At 43.8% G+C, this 21,196-nt stretch overlaps 1 protein-coding gene across 1 annotated transcript; it reads left to right on the plus strand.

The window, feature by feature from the left end:
* Positions 1-156: 156 nt before the first annotated feature.
* EXOSC8 (exosome component 8) lies at positions 157-21,124 on the plus strand. Its single transcript, XM_063118989.1, has 11 exons — positions 157-228; positions 2,071-2,107; positions 8,217-8,280; positions 9,846-9,919; positions 10,702-10,747; positions 15,624-15,729; positions 15,811-15,856; positions 17,613-17,709; positions 19,151-19,268; positions 20,482-20,588; positions 20,919-21,124. The coding sequence occupies exons 1-11, from the start codon at positions 191-193 to the stop codon at positions 21,032-21,034; spliced, it is 849 nt and encodes a 282-aa protein (XP_062975059.1). The 5' UTR covers positions 157-190; the 3' UTR covers positions 21,035-21,124.
* The last annotated feature ends 72 nt before the right edge of the window (positions 21,125-21,196 follow it).

Below are 21,196 nucleotides of genomic sequence, written 5' to 3' on the forward strand. Positions count from 1 at the left end.
TGGGCGGCTCCAGGGCTCTGTATCGAGTCGTGACGTCCGACGGGGCAGTGACCAATGGCGGCTTCCCATTTTTGCCTGACGTTCAGATGGCGCGACAGGCACGCTCTGGCCGGCAGGGATTCGCCCCGCCTCCGCTCAGGAGCGCCCCCTCCACACCCCGCCGAGAGAGACGGGCCTTGAGGAGAAGGCGATGATGGCGGCGGCGGCGGCGGCCGCGGGCGGGTTCAGGTGAGTCTCCCCGGCCGCCGGGTCAGGGGCCCAGGCGTCCCCCGCCCCCTCGTCCTCTCCCAGGGACGGCCCTGGCCAGGGCTGCCTCGGGCAGCTCCCTGCCCCCATTGACGGCCGCTGGCCGCGCACAGGCGCCGCCGGGGCCTCGCTGCTCTGCCTCGGCGCGAGGCGAGCGCCCGTTCCCCCGCGGCCCTCGTGAGGAGGGCGAGAAGCCGCTCGGTCGGCGCCGCTTCGGGCCAGGCCGCGGCCTTCCCCGAGGTCTGGGCGCGTGCAGGAGCCCCGCTCACCGCCCGGTGTGGCCGAGCCCCCTCCGTGGCCCCCGGACCTTTTCGGGGACACGGCTCTGTGAAGCCCCGACGAGCAAGGCCGGTGGCGAGGAACACGCGGTCACGTCGGAAGGGCGGATCCACACCTCCTGCGAGGCCGCGGATCGAGGGCCTCATAAGGACAGCAACAGCTTTGGGACGAGCGTGCAAGGGGATAAATAGGCGGATATTTGCTCTGCTTTTCTTGAAACCTTTGTGTAATTATCTCCCCCCCCTTTTTTTTACGTTTTATACGATGTTAATTATATATATTAACTACTTTGGTTATTTGGGGAGGGGGGCGCTCCAGAGATGCTCTAGCCCGGTTTCCGGTTTCACAATGTATTTTCTGTTTTGTTTGTTGATATTCACAATAACAATTTTTAAAAAGTGGGGGGAACAATGGGAGCAGTAAGACTGCAGGCTGCCTACTCCTGGGCTAGAGCATCTCTGGAGCGCCCCCTCCCCTCCCCCCTCCAAAACAAAGTAGTTCAACCCATAAATAACTTGTGGAATTCACTTCTCCACGAAGTGCTGATGGCTGTGACTGAATAAAGTCCAGAGTGATCGAAACGGAGCTAATTTGCATTGTTAAATTGTGGGATCTCTTGATCGAGGACGCCTTATACCACAATAACCACTGACTCAAGATTACTTTGAAAGGGGATTAGCCCAATTGCAATGCACTCCATATGAGACTGTCCTTGAAGATGGTTCAGAAGCTGCAGCTTGTGCAAAAGGCTGCAGCCAGATAAGTTCAAACGTATAAGACCCACTCTGGCCCACTTGCATTGGTTGCCTGTACGTTTCCAAGACCGATTCTGGCTTTAACCTATAAAGCCTTACGCAGCTCAGGACCGCAATCCCTGGTAGAACACCTCTCCCGAAGTGAACGTACTAGTACACTATGCTCAATATCTAAGGTCCTCCTGCAGGAGGAGGTACTCCCAACTCAGACAGCCATCCCAGATACCACTGTTGATGGTATCGAAAGCTGCCGAGAGAACAAGGAGAATCAACAAGGTCAGGATCTCCCTGTCTTTCTCCTGACTTATAGTACTATGCAAAAGTCTTACGCCACTCTGAAAAAAGTGCAAATTGAAGCCTATTATTTGAACAGTAACTGTTTGAAAAAACACATTATATAACATTAATAATTCTTCGTAAACACAAAGAAACATTAATACAATGAAAAGTAACAAAAACTTCTTGTGTTTTAAAACAAGTCAGTATTTTGTGTGGCCTCCCTTAAATACAAAACTGAAGCAATTCGTTTTGGTAGAATGTGTTTTGTCCTTTGTCTTAAATTTCTGTCATGCTTTTTTGAAATATTGGGACATACTCCTGCCACATTGTAGAAACCACCTCTGGTTTTTATAATAATAAAAACATGGAATATCTTAATGCATAGATTTTCCATTTCTAAGTTGCTGGATAAAAGTATCTTGGAAACAGCTTTTTACTCAACCAGGTCTTGGATGGTCTATTTGTAAAACTTTAACTTTGAAGTCTTTACTTTAAATTTAATTTGTTTCAGAACCGTGGAACCTTTGGAGTATTACAGAAGATTTTTAGTGAGTACAGTGTGTGTATGTGGTATGTGTGTCTGTGCTGGAAATATGCTGTTCAGGTTTTACTCTTGTAAGATTTTCCATGCATATGTCCCTTTCAGATACTCTCACAAGTGGTTATCCAGGATTGGCATACCTTGTGGGCAGAAGGGGGCAGTCTCAGTCCCCTCTGTATTTAAGGAGAAACATTGTGAGATGACTGAATTGGCCTTTTGTGGTGGGAATTGTATATCAGAAATTCCTTAGGAGTGTAAGTGACTGGACCACAAGCTGCTTGCATGTTGTAAAATTTACAACGCCATCACTTTATGCCAGGAAGGCCTTCTGTGTGCAAACAGTAACTTTTCCCTTCAGTTAAGGAGTGGTATCCTTGCATAACTTGCTCCTCCCATTTGATCTAGAAGACAGGGCTGCATTAAAAGGTGTTACTTCTTCCATCACCAGCTAGAACTCAAAGGTGGTCTGCCTTGTTCTTCAGTCCCAGGATCAAGGGAAGGCAGTGACAGCTCACGTACATCAACAGAGGAGGGTGTTATAAGGGTCTCTCATTAAGAAGTCTAGCCTCTTCCTCAACTAGGCCAAGGCAAATCTGAATAGCTAAGCTGACAGGATCCTGATGGAATCAGAATAGATCCTAGACCAAGTGGTCTTCCAGGTTGCTTTCTGCAGGTTCCATCAGAGAATGCAGCGGTGATTTTAGTGGCCCCCTCCTGGTTTAAGTGGCAAGGTTTCAAACGTGGTGGAGATGTCCCTGAAAACTCCCTGGGCCTTTCTGTTATTAGACAGGCTGTTTGTTGTCTAACAAACTCTGCCTAGAACCTGAGTGACATAAGACAGCACAAGTTTATGAGAAGTGAGTGGTGAACATGCTTTCGACCTCCAGAAGAGAGTGCATGAATTAGATATACAAAGCCACATAGAAGGTATTTAGTGCATGTTTCATGCATAAAGGAGTATTGGCAACCTCAGCCAATACCATCCTAGCATTTCTACATGATGGTTTGGGAAAGGTTCTCAGGCAGAACATCCTCAAGTAATTGGTTGACTGTTCTGTCTACTATCTTGAACAGAAAGGAGGAGTGGTTCCATGTCCTTTCCTCCTAATCTGAAGCATTTTTTAAGGAGAACATAGGAATGGGAAGGTTTATATCTCTCCTCCCTGCCCATTGAGATCTGGGGTGATTTAAAAATACGAAATGATTTAAAAATACAAAACTGAGAAGTCTTGGTTGCATGAGTATCCACGCCCTGTGCTGTGACCCTTAAATAAGCTCTGGTGCAAACAACTGCCTTCAGAAGTCAAATAATTAGTCTACCTATGTGCAATTGAAATGGCATATGATCTCAGATAAAATACACTTGTTTCTGGAAGGCCCTGGGTTTGTTAGAGAGCATATCTAAACAAACAGCATCATGAAGACCAAGGAGCTATCTAAATAAGTCCAGGATAAAGTTCTGGAGAAGCACCAATCAGGGTGGGTTATAAAAAAATATCCCAAACTATGAACCTCCCCCAGAGCACCATTAAATCCATTATTACGAAATGGACAGAATATAGCACAACCGTGACTCTGCCTAGAGAAGACAGTCCACCAAAACTCAGTGACCAGGTGAGGAGGACATTAGTCAGAGAAACAAGCAAGAGGCCAATGGTAACTCTGAAGGAGCTGGAGAAATCCACAGCTGAGATGGGAGAAACTGTCCATGGGGACATCTATCACCCAGACACTCCACAAAGCTGGAGTGGTGAGACAAAAGCCATTGCTGGGGAAAAAAACCATATCAAATCCCATTTGGATTTTACAAAAAAGCATGTGGGAGACACCACAAACATGGGAAAGGGTTTTCTAATCTGATGAGACCAAAATTGAACTTTTTGGCCTTAGTGCAAAACACTATGTGTGGCGCAAAGTCAACAGTGCTCATCCCCCTGAGAACACCATCTCCACGGCGAAGCATTGTGATGGCAGCATCATGTTGTGGGGATGGTTTTCATTGGCAGGGACTGGGAAGCTGGTCAGGATTGAGGGTAAGATGGATGGAGCCCAATACAGGGCAATCCTAGAGGAAAGCCTGTTTCAGTCTGCAAGGAACCTGGGACTGTGGCAGAGATTCTCCTTCCAGCAGGACAATGACCCTAAACTCACAGCCAAAGTTACACTGGAGAGGTTTAAAAACAACAACCTGAATGTTCTAGAATGGCCCAGTCAAAGCCCAGACCTCAGCCTAATTAAGAATCTGTGGCAAGTCTTGAAAATTGCTGTTCATCAACAGTCCCCATCCAACCTGACATAGCTTGAGCCATTTTGCTGAGAAGAATAGACAACTATTGCAAGATCCAGATGTGCAAAGCTGGTACTCCCAGCATTCCTGATCATTACTGACCTGTAATGATGGGAGTTGTAGTCCACAACATTTGGAGAGCACCAGGTTGGGGAAGGGCTGCTCTAAACCAAAAAAGAGAAGTAGGTGGCCCTAAGTTGTTTGTCATCACTTTTCCACAACCCCACAGTCACCTCTGCATATCATAATCTCCATCCTGTCCTCGTGGTTTATCTGCTTTGGGAGAATGAGAATTTTACTTGCACTTCCTACCTCCTTAGGCTTGTGACACCATATAGGATTAAATCAAGGGTTGCCTCTCCTCTGGCCAGTTGCATATCTAACTGTTCTAGGTCACACTTGCTTAAGGCATCAGGAAATTTAACTTCTTTGTCATGACTGGAACATACTTTTATCCAGTCAATGTGGGAGTAATTGAAGTCACTCACTTGGAGGCTACCCTGATTTCGTTTTCCATCTCAAGCTCACCCAGGGCTTTGTGGTCTTGGGGGTGATAGCACATTCTAAGCACTAGATTGGTTTTGGAGCCTGGTATTGTCACCTACAGCACTTAAGAACATAGAAGTGCCTTGATGCTGGATCAGACCAAGGGTCCATCTAGTCCAGCACTCTGTTCACACAGTGGCCAACCAGCCATCGGCCAGGGATGAACAAGCAGGACATGGTGCAACAGCACTGTCCCACCCATGTTCCCCAGCAACTGGTGCACCAAGGCTTATTGTCTTGAATACTGGAGATAGCACACAACCATCAGGGCTAGCAGCCATGGATAGCCTTCGCCTCCAGGAATTTATCCAACCCCCTTTTGAAGCCATCCAGATTGGTGGCCATCACTACATCTTGTGGTAGTGAGTTCCATCATTTAACTTTGCACTGTGTGAAGAAGTACTTCCTTTTATTTGTCCTGGATCAGTTTCATGGGATGACCCCACTGGGTTCTAGTATTTTGAGAGAGGGAGAAAATGTCTCCCTGTCTGCATTCTCCATACCATGCATAATTTTGTACACCTCTATCATGTCTCCCTTAGTCTCCTTTTTTTCCAAGCTAAACAATCTCAGTTGATGTAACCTTCCCTTGTAGGGGAGATGCTCCAGCCCCTTGATCATTTTAGTTGCCCTTTTCTACACTTTTTCCAGCTCTATAATATCCCTTTTTTAGGTGTGGTGACCAGAACTGTACACAGTATTCTCAGTGTGGTCGCCCCATAGATTTGTTTAAGGGCAGTATGATACTAGCCGTTTTATTCTCAATTCCTTTTCTTATAAAGCCTAACATGGAGTTCGCCTTCTTTACAGCAGCTACACACTGTAAAGCTGTCCACCACAATCCCAAGATCTCTTTCTTGTTCGATCACTGCCAGCTCAGATCCCATTAGGTTATACTTGAAGTTGGGTTTTTTTGCCCCAACAAGCATCACTTTACACTTGCTTACATTGAACCGTAACTGCCATTTGGATGCCCACTCTCCCAGCTTGGAGAGATCCCTTTGGAGCTCTTCACAATCCCTTTGTGTTTTAACAACCTTAAATAATTTGGTGTCGTCGGCAAACTTGGCCACTTCACTGCTCACTCCTAATAATTCCAGATAATTTATGAACAAGTTGAAAAGAATTAGTCCCAATACTGATCCCTGTGGGACTCCACTATTTACTTCCCTCCATCAGGAGAATTGACCATTTATTCCTACTCTATGTTTTCTGTTCTTTAACCAGTTACTGATCCATAAGAGGATGTCTACTAAATTCAGGAGTCTTTGGTGGGGGACTTTATCAAAAGCCTTTTGGAAATCCAAGTAAACAATGTCCACCGGATCATCCCTGTCTACATGTTTGTTGACCCTCTCAAAGAATTCTAGTAGATTAGTGAGACAGGACTTGCCTTTGCGGAAGCCATGTTGATTCTTCTTCAGCAGGACCAGCCCTTCTATATGCTTACTAATTTTGTCTTTAATAATGCTTTCAACCAATTTACCTGGAACAGATGCCAAACTGACTGGCCTGTAATTTCCTGGATCCTTTTTTGAAAATTTGTGTTACATTGGCCGTCTTCCAGTCCTCTGATACAGAGGCTGAGCTTAGGGACATGTTGCATATTTTTGTGAGGAGGTCCGCAATTTCATATTTGAGTTCTTTGAGAACTCTAGGATGGATGCTCTCTGGGCCTGGTGATTTATTTGCTTTCAGTTTGTCAATAAGGTTGAGAACTTCGTCTTTTGTCACCACTATTTGCTGCAGTTCCTCAGACTCCCTTCCTGAAAACATCAGTTCAGGTACAGGCATCTGTCCTGTATCCTCTGCAGTGAACACCTATGCAAAGAATTCATTCAGCTGCTTTGCAATCTCCCTGTTCTCCTTTCGTACTCCCTTAACTCCATTGTCATCCAACATGCCAACTGCTTCCCTATCTGGTTTCCTGCTTCTGATATATTTAAAGAATTCTTTATTGTTGGACTTGATATTATTAGTGATGTGCTCTTCAAAATGCTTTTTTGCATCTGTTCTTGTTTGCTTGCCACTCCTTTGTGCCAGCTTGTGCTCCCTTTTATTATTATTATTATTATTATTATTATTATTATTAATTTATTTATTTATATAGCACCATCAATGTACATGATGCTGTACAGAGTTTATTTTCTTCACTTGGGCAAGACTTCCATTTTTTGAAGGAAGCCCTCTTTTCTGCAATAGCTTCTTTGACACTGCTTGTTAACCATGCTGGTGACCTCTTGGACTTGATGCTACCCTTCCTAACCTGTGGAATATATTTTAGTTGAGCTATTATTGTCCTTTTGAGTAAGCTCCATGCCTTTCCCAAGTATTTGACCTTCTTGATTCCCCCTTTCAACTTTCTTTTCACTAGTTCCCTCATTTTAGAGAAGTTTCCTCTTTTGAAGTCGAGTGTGAATGTGTTGGATTTCCTGGGCCATTTCCCACTTAAGTATATATTGAATCTGATAGCACTGTGGTCACTGTTACTGATAGGTTCAACAATATTTACATCTCATATTAGGTCCTGGGCAGCACCACTTAGGATTAAGTCCAGGGTTGCCTCCCCTCTGGAGCTGTTCCAGGGCACAGCTGTTCCAGGGCACAGTCATTTAGGACATCAAGAAATTTAACCTCTTTAAAGACTCCTTTAAGTGTTCTGGTCTGTTTGACACTCTGCCCTCTTTGACGTACAGAGCAACACCGCCCCCAGTATGCCCTTCCCTGTCCTTCCTGGAGAGTTTATATCAAGAGATGATCGTATCCCACCGTTTTTCTCCATTTCACCAGGTTTCTGCAATGCCTACTCTATCCAGGTTGTCCTTTAAAACCAAGCCCTCCCACACTTCCATTTTGCCTTAGAGGCTTCTAGCATTTACCTAGGAAGACCTGTACTCAGTGTCCCTCCCCAGGTGCCTCTTGTGTGTGTATCTTCTGCTGTGGCACGTAGGCTCCTTCGTTTGTCTACCATGTTCTACCGTATATACCCATATATACTTCCTCCCTATCCTACAAAAGGATAAAAGTTCCTCTATAGACAGAGGACTTGCAGCTAGACATTTTCACATTGTAAATTTCATGAACGTGTGAAGCTTTGGATGTTAGTCAAAGATGGACTCTCTGTTGTTGCCTATATTAAATCTGCACAAATTTGCATGTGAGTGTAACAATTCTAGGGAAAGGATACATAATGATCTTTGAGCTTGGTGTAATTAAGCTGCTTTGTTTCAATTAAGATTAATTGTGTGGGTCTGACTTACTTTTTTATTGATAATCATTTTAGCAAGAAAATTGTCGGCCTGACGGAAGGGACCTTGGTGAATTCAGAACTACAACTGTCAACACAGGTGAGTGTTGTAATGTAGAATAGCTAAGGTTGCTCATAATTTTCTGAGCTAACTATGGAAAGCACTCTGCTGAGTGTTTTCTGTGGGAATTGATAGAAAGGGTAAGGCACAAGACAGTTTCTCCTTTAATTATGGATATGTAAATAGGAACAGGTGTAAAAGTACGTTTAAGTGGTTGGTTAATGTTAATTGCAGTATTGTTAGATTTCATATATGAACCCTATCCGAAAAGTAACATACTGCCCATTTTTATATAATTTGCATCTAGAATGCATCACAGTATTGTGATTACTCAATTTGCCAATCCTAAAACACATTGGATTGGATCCAGATATCTGCCCGTTGAAGGTGGCAGGTAGAAGCTGACTCTTCCACCCCCTCCTTTCTGTGCAAGTCCCTAGATTTGCGAGACGTTCAGATGGAGCGACAGGCAAGCTCTGGCTGGCAGGGATTTGCCCCGTCTCCACTCAGGAGCGCCCCCCCCCCTGCTGCTGAGATTCCCAGAAGCGCCCCTAGATTCCCAGAAGTTGGAGGACTGTGCCATGAGGCTGAGAGGGAAGGGGGGATTTGAGGAAAATGAGCCTCAGACTGCACCACCCAGCGGGGTTCTCCAACCCTCAAGAAGCATTTGGGAGGACTGGTGGGGAGAGGATGGGGCAGAAAAGCCAGTTTCTGCCCCACCTCCTTCAGTGGGCAGATAAATGGATTCAACGCAGTTGGTGTGATTATGCTCTTTTAAGTTGGACTATCATCTAATGAAACATTTTTAGTTTGTTTCTTTCAATATATGTTTTTATAAGTATTTACATTAAAAATAATTAAAAATTAAAACCTGTTGCCCCAACTGATCAGGGGCACCTTTTTAGTCAAGTGTTTTGAAGCAATTAACCTAAGAGATCAACTAAACATTGCATCCCTACCGTTAAGTCTCATAGAGCTTAGTTGTTCTATTGAAATTAGTGTGATGTCAAAGTACTTAACTTTGGCTGGACTGTGTTCATAAGGTGTACCTGTATGGATGCAATGTCAACGTCCCTTCCGAATCTTTCTGGGGTTCTTGTTCAGGGGATATTGTACCTATCAGACCTGCAACTAAAAAGTTACTCTTAATTTAATTCAACCTATATTAGCTGATCTTACCGTCAATTTGAATTCCTGTAACTTCTGCTGTTTGTCTTGCTCTCTCCTTTCTGTATTTCTTCAGCTTTTCTCAGTTGTCCTTTTTTCAAATACCTCTCGCTTTAAAAAAATCTCAAGCTTTCCCCCTATTTACTGGCTTGGCAAACTGATACTCTGGGGTTTGCCTTCGAAAATCGAATCACAACAGCCCTCCCTCCCAGGATGCACTGCCTGGGAGGGAAGGAGGGGCCTACCAGGTGTCCAGGAACGGTGCGCAGTCATCCCTGGATGGGGTGCTGCACATCCTGCAAGCGTCCCCAACATATAACCTGTATGTAGCCAATGCTCCTTATTCTGCAAGCAGTCACAACGCTGTTAGCCTGCTCTGCAAAGACATTCTCTTGGTAGAAAGCTTAGATTTTCTGAAGCATTCTTTCTCTCTTCAGGTTCAATTACAACCGCAGATGGCTCCGCCCTTGTGAAGCTTGGAAATACTACAGTGATATGTGGCATAAAGGCGGTAGGTTAATGAATAGAAGGGTCTTCTTTTAAAGTTAGTGCAGCTTCAGGTTACGCAGTCCTTATGAAGCCCCTTGGACCTTAGCATTTTTTCTCTGACATGTTCTGCCAGGGGACATGTCTACGAAATCTATTAAATAAGTCACCTTTCAAGTCCATCGTCTTTCTAAAGTAGCTTATCACATGAAAACAATATGTTTAAAAATCATATTAAATATAAACTATTTTAAATAACATCACTTAATAAAATACAATTTCAAAATGCTGATTGATATAACAACAGCAAATGCCATAAAAATTGCTCTTTCCAATTAAAATTTGGTTTAAAAGCCAGGAAGTTTTGAAACACTCTTAAAAGTTGCTACAGGTGGGGCCAGCCACATACCTCTTTGGCAGGAATTCCATAGGATAGGAGACACAACTGGAAAGACTCTGTCTCTAGTGCCCGGTGACAGGCCGTGACCAGGGCCTCCTAATAGAATCATAGAATAGTAGAGTTGGAAGGGGCCTAAAAGGCCATCGAGTCCAAACCCCTGCTCAATGCAGGAATTTTCTTAAAACTCAGACAGGTTTCTAAGGTTATAGTTGGTCCTTCAAATAACTTTGAACCAAGCTGTTTAGGGCTTTAAAGGTCAAAAACAGCCCCTTTCATGGGATCGAGAAAGGCATTGTCTAGCCCCAATGGTAGAGCTGCATGTCTTCTAAGGTTCTAGAAAGAACTTTTCTAAAATTCTTCAATTTCTTATGTTCTCCCCTCCTCCCTCCCTAATACATCACATTCAGGAATTTGCATCACCCCCTGTTGATTCCAGTAACAAGGGATATATTGGTAAGGTTTCTATGTTTTTCAGTGAATTTATTGGGTGTTTTTTTGTTTGTTTTTGTTTTTTGTGGTCAGAATTAGTGGCATTTCAGAGATTAGGTAATAGTGTAGGATTCATGGCATTACTAACAGTTTACAACTTTGAAAATATGCTTTCAGAATTAAGATCAATCTAATTAGCATATCTGTTGCTGTTCTTACATGTTACAAGAATTATTTTGCACTGTCAGCATAATCCTATGCATGCTTACTTAGAAGTCTGATGGAGTTCAGTGGGACTTACTCCCAGGTAAGTATGCGTAGGATTGCAGCCTTAGAGATTTAGTCTTCTAAAATGGAAATGCTGTACTGGGATACATGAGTCCTACGCCAGCCAAGTAGGCTGTGCCGGACCATGGGTGCTTTCAGAGCTGCAGCTCCTAGCGCTACCCATCAAGCTGTTCTGTCCTAAACAGATTTTTTTGTTGTAAGTAAAAGAAATGAGGTATTTTCTGCTGGGACAAACCATACAGTGAGAACTTGGGGTGAGTGAAGATTTCTGTGCAGATCACCCAGTCCATGTCCCAACACCTGGTCCACTGAACGTGTCTTTAAATATGTTGCTGAAAAACCAAAGACATAACAGGGGACATATTTAACTCATCATCTTTTCACCCCTTGGGGGCCTCTTATTCCTCAAGAATTTCAGTGAACTTCGGGAGGTTGTTGTTTATGGATTGTTGCTCCTTGAGCTTCTTTTTACATTTAATTTGCAGATTTTTAAAAAAGTACAGATGAAGCATTAAAAAATATGTTCTAAGGACAAAAATAGCCTACAGCCTTAAAAAGGCAGGTGCGGGGGAGGGAAGATATGGGACTGACAGACGTACACAGAATTCTTAAATGTCCTTCATTCAGTCCAATATAATGAAGACTTAATCCAGCCATCAAATACTTCCAGCGCAGGGACTCACATCCATAATTTCTTTCACAATTAAAAAAGCAACATGTGCTCATTACCTCGGCATCTCATATTCTTACGTTTCAGAGAATGATGATGTAAAGAGAGTTGATAAAGACAGGTTGCTGCTACCTGTAACTGTAGTTCTGTGAGTTATCTCTGCATTCACACATATGCAGGCACAGAGCCTCAATTCGGGAAATGTCTGTAGCTGAGGAGTTTGGGCAGGAACCCTTCCTCCACTGTCTCAGTGTGCATCTCCCTAGCAGGTTCCTGCTGATTCCCTCCGTTCTCTTGACCGCCATTGCGTGTGCCTCATCAAGGACATTTCTGTGCATTTCCCTAGTGGGTTCCCCCTTATTCCCGGATGCCTGGTCTGGCTTCTCTCTCTGGTGAGAAGGGATGGACACAATGGAAGCTGTTGCTACTGGCCTTTCGCCATTCAAAGCAACAGGCTGAAGTGGCCACCAAGGTGTGATCATGATGCAGTTGGTGCCGTCCGCCGTGATATTTGTCAGGACTGTGGTGATTGATGGAAAGGGGGAAGAGATACAACATCACCCTGTCCATTGAAACACAAAGGCATTGTCTGCTAATCCTTGTCCTTGCCCCACTGTGCTGCAAAAAGTTGGGGAGACAACATTCCCCTCTGTTGCAAAGAGATCTATATGTGGCATTCCCCAAGGTTGGAAGAGGCTGTTGAGAACAATCCTGTCCATCTCCCATCGATGGGAGGTTAGCATAGACCATCTGAGCTGGTCTGCCATGGATAGCCACAAGTTGAATTCGATGAGGTATGTACCCATTGAAAATCTGTAGCAAGGGGGCAAATAGCGGAAGAGATCTAGTACCTTTTTGTTTATTCAGATACGTAACAATAGTAGTGTTGTCCAAATTTACCTGGACTAGAATCATAGAATAGTAGAGTTGGAAGGGGCCCATAAGGCCATCAAGTCCAACCCCCAGCTCAATACTGCTCTGCCTGTCAGCGCCATTTCGAAGGCACAAAGTGCCGTGTTCACTCCCTGTAACTCCAAGATGTTGATGTGATGAGCAGTTCCACTGAAGCCAGCCAGTGGCCATGTACCATGAGGCCCCAGTAATGAGCTCCCCATCCTGAAAGGGACGCATTGGTAGTGATGGCTCTGGATGGGGAAGATGGAAGAAGCAACATTCCCTGAGTTAGTTTGATACCCACTACCCTTGGAGGGAATCCTTCACATTCGAGAGTAACACGAGCCTGAGTATAAAGTCTCAGATCTTGAAGGGGACTGCAAGTTACCTCTATTGACTGACAGGGACAGCCTTTCGTCGACGCCACCAACAGCGTGGATTTGTCAAGAATAAATCAGCCCAGGCTAATTTGATCTCATTTTTTGATAGGATAACCTCCCTTGTGGACTGTGGGAATGCTGTGGACATCATATATCTTGACTTCAGCAAAGCTTTTGACAAATATCCCATGACATTATCATTAGCATAGCTAAAAGTGGGCTAGATGGAACAACTATTAGGTGGGTCCACAGTTGGCTACAGAATCAGACTCAAAGAGTGCTTATCAATGGTACCTTCCCAAACTAGGGGTGGGGGAGGCAACGAGTGGGGTGCCGCAGGGCTCAGTCCTGGGCCCAGTGCTCTTCAACATTTTTATTAATGATTTGGACGAGGAGGTGCAGGGAACGCTGATCAAATCTGCAGATGACTCAAAATTGGGTGGGATAGCTAATACCCTGGAAGACAGAAACAAACTTCAAAGTGATCTTGATAGGCTGGAATGCTGGGCTGAAAACAACAGAATGAAATTTAATAGGGATAAATACCAAGTTCTACACCTAGGAAAAAGAAACCAAATGCACAGCTACAAGATGGGGGATACTTGGCTCAGCAATATTACAAGCAAGAATGATCTTGGAATTGTAGTATATTGCAAGCTAAATACAAGCCAACAATGTGATGTGGCTGCAAAAAAAAGCAAATGCTATTTTGGGCTGCATTAATAGAAGTATCACTTGCAGATCGCGTGAGGTACTGGTTCCTCTCTATTCGGCACTGTTTAGGCCTCATCCAGTTCTGGGCACCACACTTCAAGGATGCAGACAAACTGGAGGGGGCTCAGGAGGGCAGCGAGGATGATCAGGGGTCTGAAAACAAAGCCCTATGAAGAGAGACAGAAACAACTGGGCATGTTTAGCCTGGAAAAGAGAAGGCTGATGGGAGACATGATAGCACTCTTCAAATACTTAAAAGGTTATCACACGGAGGAGGGCCAGGATCTCTTCTCGATCCTCCCAGAGTGCAGTACACAGAATAATCAGCTCAAGTTACAGGAAGCCAGATTCCAGCTGGACATCAGGGAAAACTTCCTGACTGTTAGAGTAGTATGTTAATGGAACCAGTTGCCTAGGGAGGTTGTGGGCTCTCCCACACTAGAGACCTTCAAGAGGCAGCTGGACAGCCATCTGTCGGGGATGCTTTAAGGTGGATTCCTGCATTGAACACAGTGTTGGATTTGATGCCCTTATTGGTCCCTTTCAACTCTACTATTCTGATTCTATGTTTCTATGAAATCGGGAATGGCTGCCATCTGTTCTAGACACAACTTTTTGTGCGTTGTGCTGGGCAACATAATGGCCGGTCAGTATCATCACAGAGACTTGCCTCTTGGCTAGTACAACTCATTAAGCAGGCTTATGAACTGGCCAAGTTAGAATTGCCTGCACAGATCAGGACACACACTTGACTCAGGGTGTAGCTGCATGTACAGTGTTTGGTCGAGATGTACCACTCACAGACTTGTGCTGAGCAGCAACCTGTTCTCGTCCTTCAACGTTCATGAGACAGTACAAGCTCGATGTAAGGGCTAGAGCGGATACTTCATTCAGGAGAGCTGTGCTGACTTCCGTCTTGCAATGACATACTTCTCCTCCACCCGTAAGTCAGCTTATTAATCACCCATAGGTGTGCTGCACAGAGACTACGAAGGAGTAATGCAGGTTGCTTACCTGTAACCGTAGTTCTTCAAATGGTCATCTGTGCATTCACACGACCCTCTCGCTGTTCCTGCATTGGTGTCACTGATGTTGATTCCAAAGTGAGGGAATGGGCAGGAACCCATTGGAGCAGGCACAGTATGGCGGTGGGGGAGGGGTCCCACCCAAAATGGTTCCTGAGCGTCAGTTGCCCATCTTAGGTTCAGCGCAGGCGCAGAGCCCATTGGTGTGAATGCCTAGATGACCATTCGGAGAACTACCATTAAAGGTAAGCAACCTGCATTTTCTCACTCCGTATCACCACCCATACCTGCACTCTCACCCTGGCTCCCCACCCATAGATGTGCTCTGTTTCTTTGTGTGTGTCTCTTGCGTCTGCACACGCACACACATCCTGCACACCCCCAGCCAGCCAGCCTCCATCCATTCACACATGCACGCATGCGCCCTATGAATCCATCATGTCCCTCTCTTCTGCTCCTGAGTGCAAGCACATGAAAAGCCACATTCACTCTTTTTCAGCCCTCGAAACGTCCCCTCGGACTCATTCTCTCTTCCTTTCTCACATACATGGAACCGCCATCCGTTGAGACAAAAAGGCACGCGACCCTCCCCAACCCTGCAGGTTGCTTCCAGGATCCTCCATCTGGCTTTCGCCTGGCTTCCCTGATTCCTAAGCTAGCATCCTACTGCCCCCCTGCTTTCTCTAGCCCCCCCCCCCCACATTCAGTTTACCAGACAGACATGGCAGGGGTCTTTTTTTCTCTTCTTTTTCTTGATGGCTGGATGCTCAAAAGCAACCTCAGACAAAAACGCCTTGAGAAGGGTTTGCCCTTAAAGGGAGCATACAAATATCTTAAATAATACATTATATTCAGGAATGTATATTCTACTAGAATTATTCTATTCGTTTTTGTCTTGGTGTGAACCTTAATTCGTTTTCCCTCCTCAGTTCCTAATGTGGATCTTCCTCCACTCTGTTCATCAAGATTTCGGCCTGGACCTCCAGGGGAAGATGCTCAGGCAGCTAGTCAGTTTTTGGCAGATATGATTGAAAAGTAAGAAAAATCACATTGTCATATTTAAATAAAAATAGCGAGCGTAACTGGACTTCACTCTTCACTGTGTCATTGCTTCAGTTCACAGGTATTACTGAAAGAAGATCTCTGCATTGTAGATGGGAAGGTAAGTCAAGGCTCAGTCTTTACAGTGAGTTTTAGGGAGGGAGCATTTGGACACTACTGAACCAGCCAGTTCTAGCTTATATGGAAAAGTTGAAATGCTATTTTAGGTGATCACATGCTGTAGAACTATGGATAAAGTGACTAACACTATGCAAGAATTTGGAACATTTCATTTTGTGATTGGGTACAAGGGAAAACAATTGTGTTGATCCTGGATTATTATATTTAATAAGTTTAATATAATGGAGAAAAAATACTTTGTATTAGAAAAATGGTTGTTGTTATTACTCTGTTTCCAGATTCCCTCCTTTTGTAATCTCTCCTCAGGTGCCTTTTTATGTCTGGGTCAGGCTCAGCAGTAGGGCAGATTAAGGGGCAGGCCAAAGGCAAAGCAGTAAGTGGGCAAATAGCCAAGCAGAGGTATCAATACAGTAAGAGAGCAATGCAAGGCAGTAGTAGTCAGGAAACAGGCAATGATTAATGGCACAGTATTAGCAGACAAAAGTATGAGTTCCAGAAAAATGGTCTGAAGCACAGGCAAGGTCAAAACACAGGTAAGCAGTCAAACACAAATGTAATCCGAGAAGCTGAGTCAAGCAGGAGTCCAGAGGTCAGTAGGACAGACGTAAGATTAGGGATAAAAGGAATATCCCTAATCTTACAATTACATCCTTAATTAGGGATATCCCTAATCTTAGGGATAAAAGATATTGGAGGTGAATGTAAGATATTGTCCCAGGAATGACTAGACTGAAACTGAAGGCTTATGTAGCCTGAGCTCCTACTTTTCCGAAGGACCTTAGCCATGGCCTTTACTCTTGAGGAGTCTTTTTCTGCATCTGGCATTTCTTCGCCTGGCCATGGTGGGCAGGAGGGGGCAGGGAAGCCAAAGCCAACCCAGTTGCATGCACCTGGATCTGAATTCAGCCCATTATGAAGATCAAAGCACATGATGCCCTTTTACTTTGAAATGCTGAATGTTTCTTAATTCATAAAGGGATATTGTATTTCTTAACTGTACACTCAGTGTCTGTCACACTGCAGTTTTCTGTATATTTCTGCTTGATGTGAAACTTTTTCTGTCTAGCTTTTTCTTTTCAAAAATATGTGCTGATGGCAGCCCAAAACTTGTGGAAGGCACCAGTCCGCTTTAGGGAAGTCTGGGGTACACCCCGCCCCCACCAGACCCAGCTGGGCACTTCTGGCATGAGTGTGGATCCTGCTTGAGTGCCCACGAGGCCCAGAGAATGCTTGGCAGCGCCCCTCCATGCTGAAATTGTACATTTACCCCCTGCGTCAGTGGTGGGAACCATTGATGAACTGGGGGGAATTGCGCCATTTCCAGAGATTCTGAAAATGGCACACTTACCCCCCTGTGTCAACGGCAACCGTGAAAGACCCATTTACGCAAGGGTAAAGGCGCAAAGGGAGCATTTGTGTCTTCACCCTTGCGTATGTGGGGCCTTTATGTCCGCCATTGACGCAGTGAGGTAAGTGTGCAAGGTTGGGCAAAGGGGCAGGTGGCTGCCCAGCACCGGCTGGGGCAAGCTGAGCTGCGCGAGTGCTTTTTTCGTTGTGGGAAAATAAGTCCATTTAAGTATGGGTGTGTCGTCTTAAATCATTTTAACTTATATCAGGCAGGCTGTGGGAAGGTGATGTGAAGGAATGTGACTCTCACGAATATATTTCCGAACTTTGTTGTGATGTCTTTTGAAAAACTTTTCCAGTATTTACATCAGCAGACTTTATTTCCTTAGATCGTTTGGGTTCTGTACTGTGACATTATATGCTTAGACTACGATGGAAACCTTCTGGATGCGTGCATCTGTGCTTTCTTAGCAGCTTTAAAAAATGGTAAGTCGCCTTACTGTATTTATTTGCTAATTAAATAAAAAGTTTAATTGGTGAGAAGCCAGACACTAATCTCATTGATTGTTCTAAAATACATGAAGCAAGATTCTCTACAAAAGGAGTGGAGGTATTTTGTTAGCAGCCAACATGCTTGGGTAACTCCTGAGGGCCCTCCACGACTGACATTGCTGCTCTGGGCCTTTTCCCAGTGCTTGTTGAGTGGCTGCCATTATAATGGGCCCCAATGCCTCAGAATAGCACTCCTTTGCACTCGTTACAGAGGTGGTGAGCCAGCCTTTATCGGAGTGCTCCCACCACCACCACCACCGTTCCTTGGTAGGCAAGAGACTTTCTGTATCTTTTCTTAGGAACCCTTAAAGCACACAGACTCCTTTGGTTGCCTTCTCTTAACTCCCTTTTCTGTGAATTTCTCTGCCTACTGAAAATGGAAAAGGAATGCTTCAGCTATCACTTTATTTTTGTTCCAGCTGCATTTGAAGAGTATGAATTATTGTATGTGTAATAAAATTCAAATAAAAACTATTATAAAAAAGAAAGAAATTTGCATTGTAAGAAAGCTAAAGTACGGTTTATTCACTTTAATTTCTTCCATAGATGAGGTTACTTCACTGACCACTGAGTTATTCTTTTGCTTTTCCCTATAGCTGTTTTCCCTCCACACAGCCTCTGTCTTTAATGGTATGGGTTTGGTTTTGCTACTACCTGCTTTCTACCAGGAAACAATCTGGATCTTATACAGATCTCTCACTCATAAAACTGATTCACAGAATGTTCTTGATACGTGTATTCAGTTTCACAATCCAACATTATGGGATACATTACCTGTTGATATGCTGATGAACAGAGAAGTGTAGGTGGCCCTTTGGTTTGATCCAGCAAAGCAGTTTTATCTATAATTATTAATGTTTGTGCAGCTTTAATGTTGTTGCAACTCCCATGCTCCTTTAATTCAACATGCTACTTTGAGTTAGCACAGAACCAAAAACATTGGGCATTTTCATCAAGTCAGCTTCTTTGATAATTGTTTGAATATGCATCCTGAGTCTTATAAAAATAATGTTCAATTACTAAGATAAGAGAGAGGAATCAACCACAAGCAACAAAACCATTCTGAAGTGATGACCTAAGCGAACGCCTCTTGAACTGAGCGCCGTCATCGCTTTCCTTCAACAGAACATTCTTATTTAGCCCAAGCAACAAAATGCCTCGCTTTACACTCCAGGGTCAGAAGCTATTAAAAGAGATACGTAATAGTCAAGGATGTCCATGCTATGCACACTTTTAAATCAACCATAGCCCTGCATACTACTCTCCTTCATTCTGTTATTCCTTCCAGAATTTCCTTTTTCTCCATCGCTCATGTAAAAACATCATTTTAAGAAGGAGTCCACCCGTGCTTTTTCACTGTTTGCTTTTATTTCAGTGAAGTTGCCTGCTGTTACTGTAAATGAAGAAACTGGTTTAGCAGAAGTTAACTTGAAAGAGAAGATTCCTTTGACTATTCGAAAGCAACCAGTGGCTACATCATTTGTGTTATTTGAGTAAGTGGGGCCCTACAAAGTTTCCTAATACAACCTGATGTGTAAGTGATGATGGAGAGCATACTGTGTGGAGAGAATAAATCCATATAAATCTGAAGATGGGCCATGCAGAATTGGGTGTAGGGGGGTTACCATTGTAGACTTCCTCACAACTAATTGGGTTCTCTTTTTTCTGAGGGTGGCAGCTTGATAGGCAATTCAGGGATAAATTGAAGGAATTTTCACTGTCCAAATACAGTGAGCCATTGGTTCTTTGATGTGGCTCCACAAAAAGCTTAGAGATGACCTGAAAACAAAACAAGACACATATAGGAAGTGGAAGGAAGGCCAGGCTACAAAAGAAGAGTATAGACAGGTAGTACAAAGTGCAGAATTGGCATCAGGTAGGCTAAAGCTGAGAATGAGCTGAGGCTAGCAAGGAATGCTAAAAGCAACAAAACATACTTTCTTCAGGTATGTGCATAGTAAAAGACAAAGGAAAGAAATGGTGGTTCAACTGCTTGATGAGGATGGCAAATTGTTAACAGAGAACAAAGAAAGGGCCTAAGTGCTCAATTCCTACTTTGGCTCAGTCTTCTCCCAAAAGTGGGTCTATGACCGCCCCGCCCCGCCCCCCCCCCCCTTGGAAAAAGTGAAGTACAAGCTGAAGGGGCAAGATTGCAGTTTGAGATTGATAAACAAATGGTCAAGGAACACCTAATTTCTTTGAGTTTGAATCTCCAGGGCCCGATGAACTGCATCCTAGAGTAATAAAGGAGCTGGCAGATGGCTGTCCAGCTGCATCCGTTCAAGTTGCAGCTGGACAGCCATCTGTCAGGTGTGCTTTAAGGTGGATTCCTTCATTGAGCAGGGGGTTGGACTTGACAGCCTTATAGGCCCCTTCCAACTCTACTCTTCCATGATTCATTCTTTTTTAAGAGCCTGATTGCATTCCAAAACGAGGCCATTCGATATTTGTGCTAGTAATAGTGGCATTAACATAATCTAGGGAGCATGTGAATAGGCGAAGGAGCAGTTTTGATGTCTGCCTTGTTCTCATACATTTTACTGTCTAATGGGGAATTAAGCGCAGCTCCGAGATTGCGCATAGCAGTTACTGGAATGGGTAAACCTCAAGTCAATTCCTATGCAACGACAGTATCTTGAAAATAGGATGCCTTTGCCATGATATAAAATCATTCCTTTACTTTTTTTTTTTTTGTATCTTTAAAAGCAAGTTAGTGATTGTTGACCCAACAGCAGAAGAGGAGGACTTGGCAACTGGGACTTTAACCATTGTCACTGATGAAGAAGGAAATCTGTGTTCTGTTTATAAGCCAGGTACTGTGCCTAATTATTAGAAGTGAGTTAGAGCACTTTGATCTTTCATTATACAGACATACACACATTGATTTAATTGCACCTAGGGCTGCCTTCTAAGGGATTGTATATCTATTTCCATCTCCATTTTAAATAGTGCTTAACTATAACTGTCATGACACATTGAAAACACACGCAACCATGAAATTGTAACTGCAAAAAAAAAATTGATCATGAGTGTGTTGATTTTAAATTTACTCTACTAAAAATATTGAAAAGAAATGTTAGTGTAATTGGGTAGGAAGAGCCAATGTCAAATTCATTGGGGTTTTTTGTTTGTTTCCTTCTAAGGAGGAAGCGCATTAACAGGAGCAAAATTTCAAGATTGTATCAATCGGGCAAGAGCACGGCACAAAGAAGTGGAGAAACTAATGGATAAAGTGGTGAAAAGTGTAAAAGAAACATAAAGAGAGCCTTTTTAAAGGTAGATTTATAAAAAGTATATTTGCTACAGTGCTTACAAGCTCATTATCTTGAATAAACAAGTACTACAATTATGAAGTTCAATTATTTCAAAATATCATTCCAGCTTAATATTTATACAAGGCTGCAGGTAAATTACATCTTAA

Source organism: Elgaria multicarinata, chromosome 3 (genome assembly GCF_023053635.1).
Source record: "Elgaria multicarinata webbii isolate HBS135686 ecotype San Diego chromosome 3, rElgMul1.1.pri, whole genome shotgun sequence".
Classification (NCBI taxonomy): domain Eukaryota; kingdom Metazoa; phylum Chordata; class Lepidosauria; order Squamata; family Anguidae; genus Elgaria; species Elgaria multicarinata.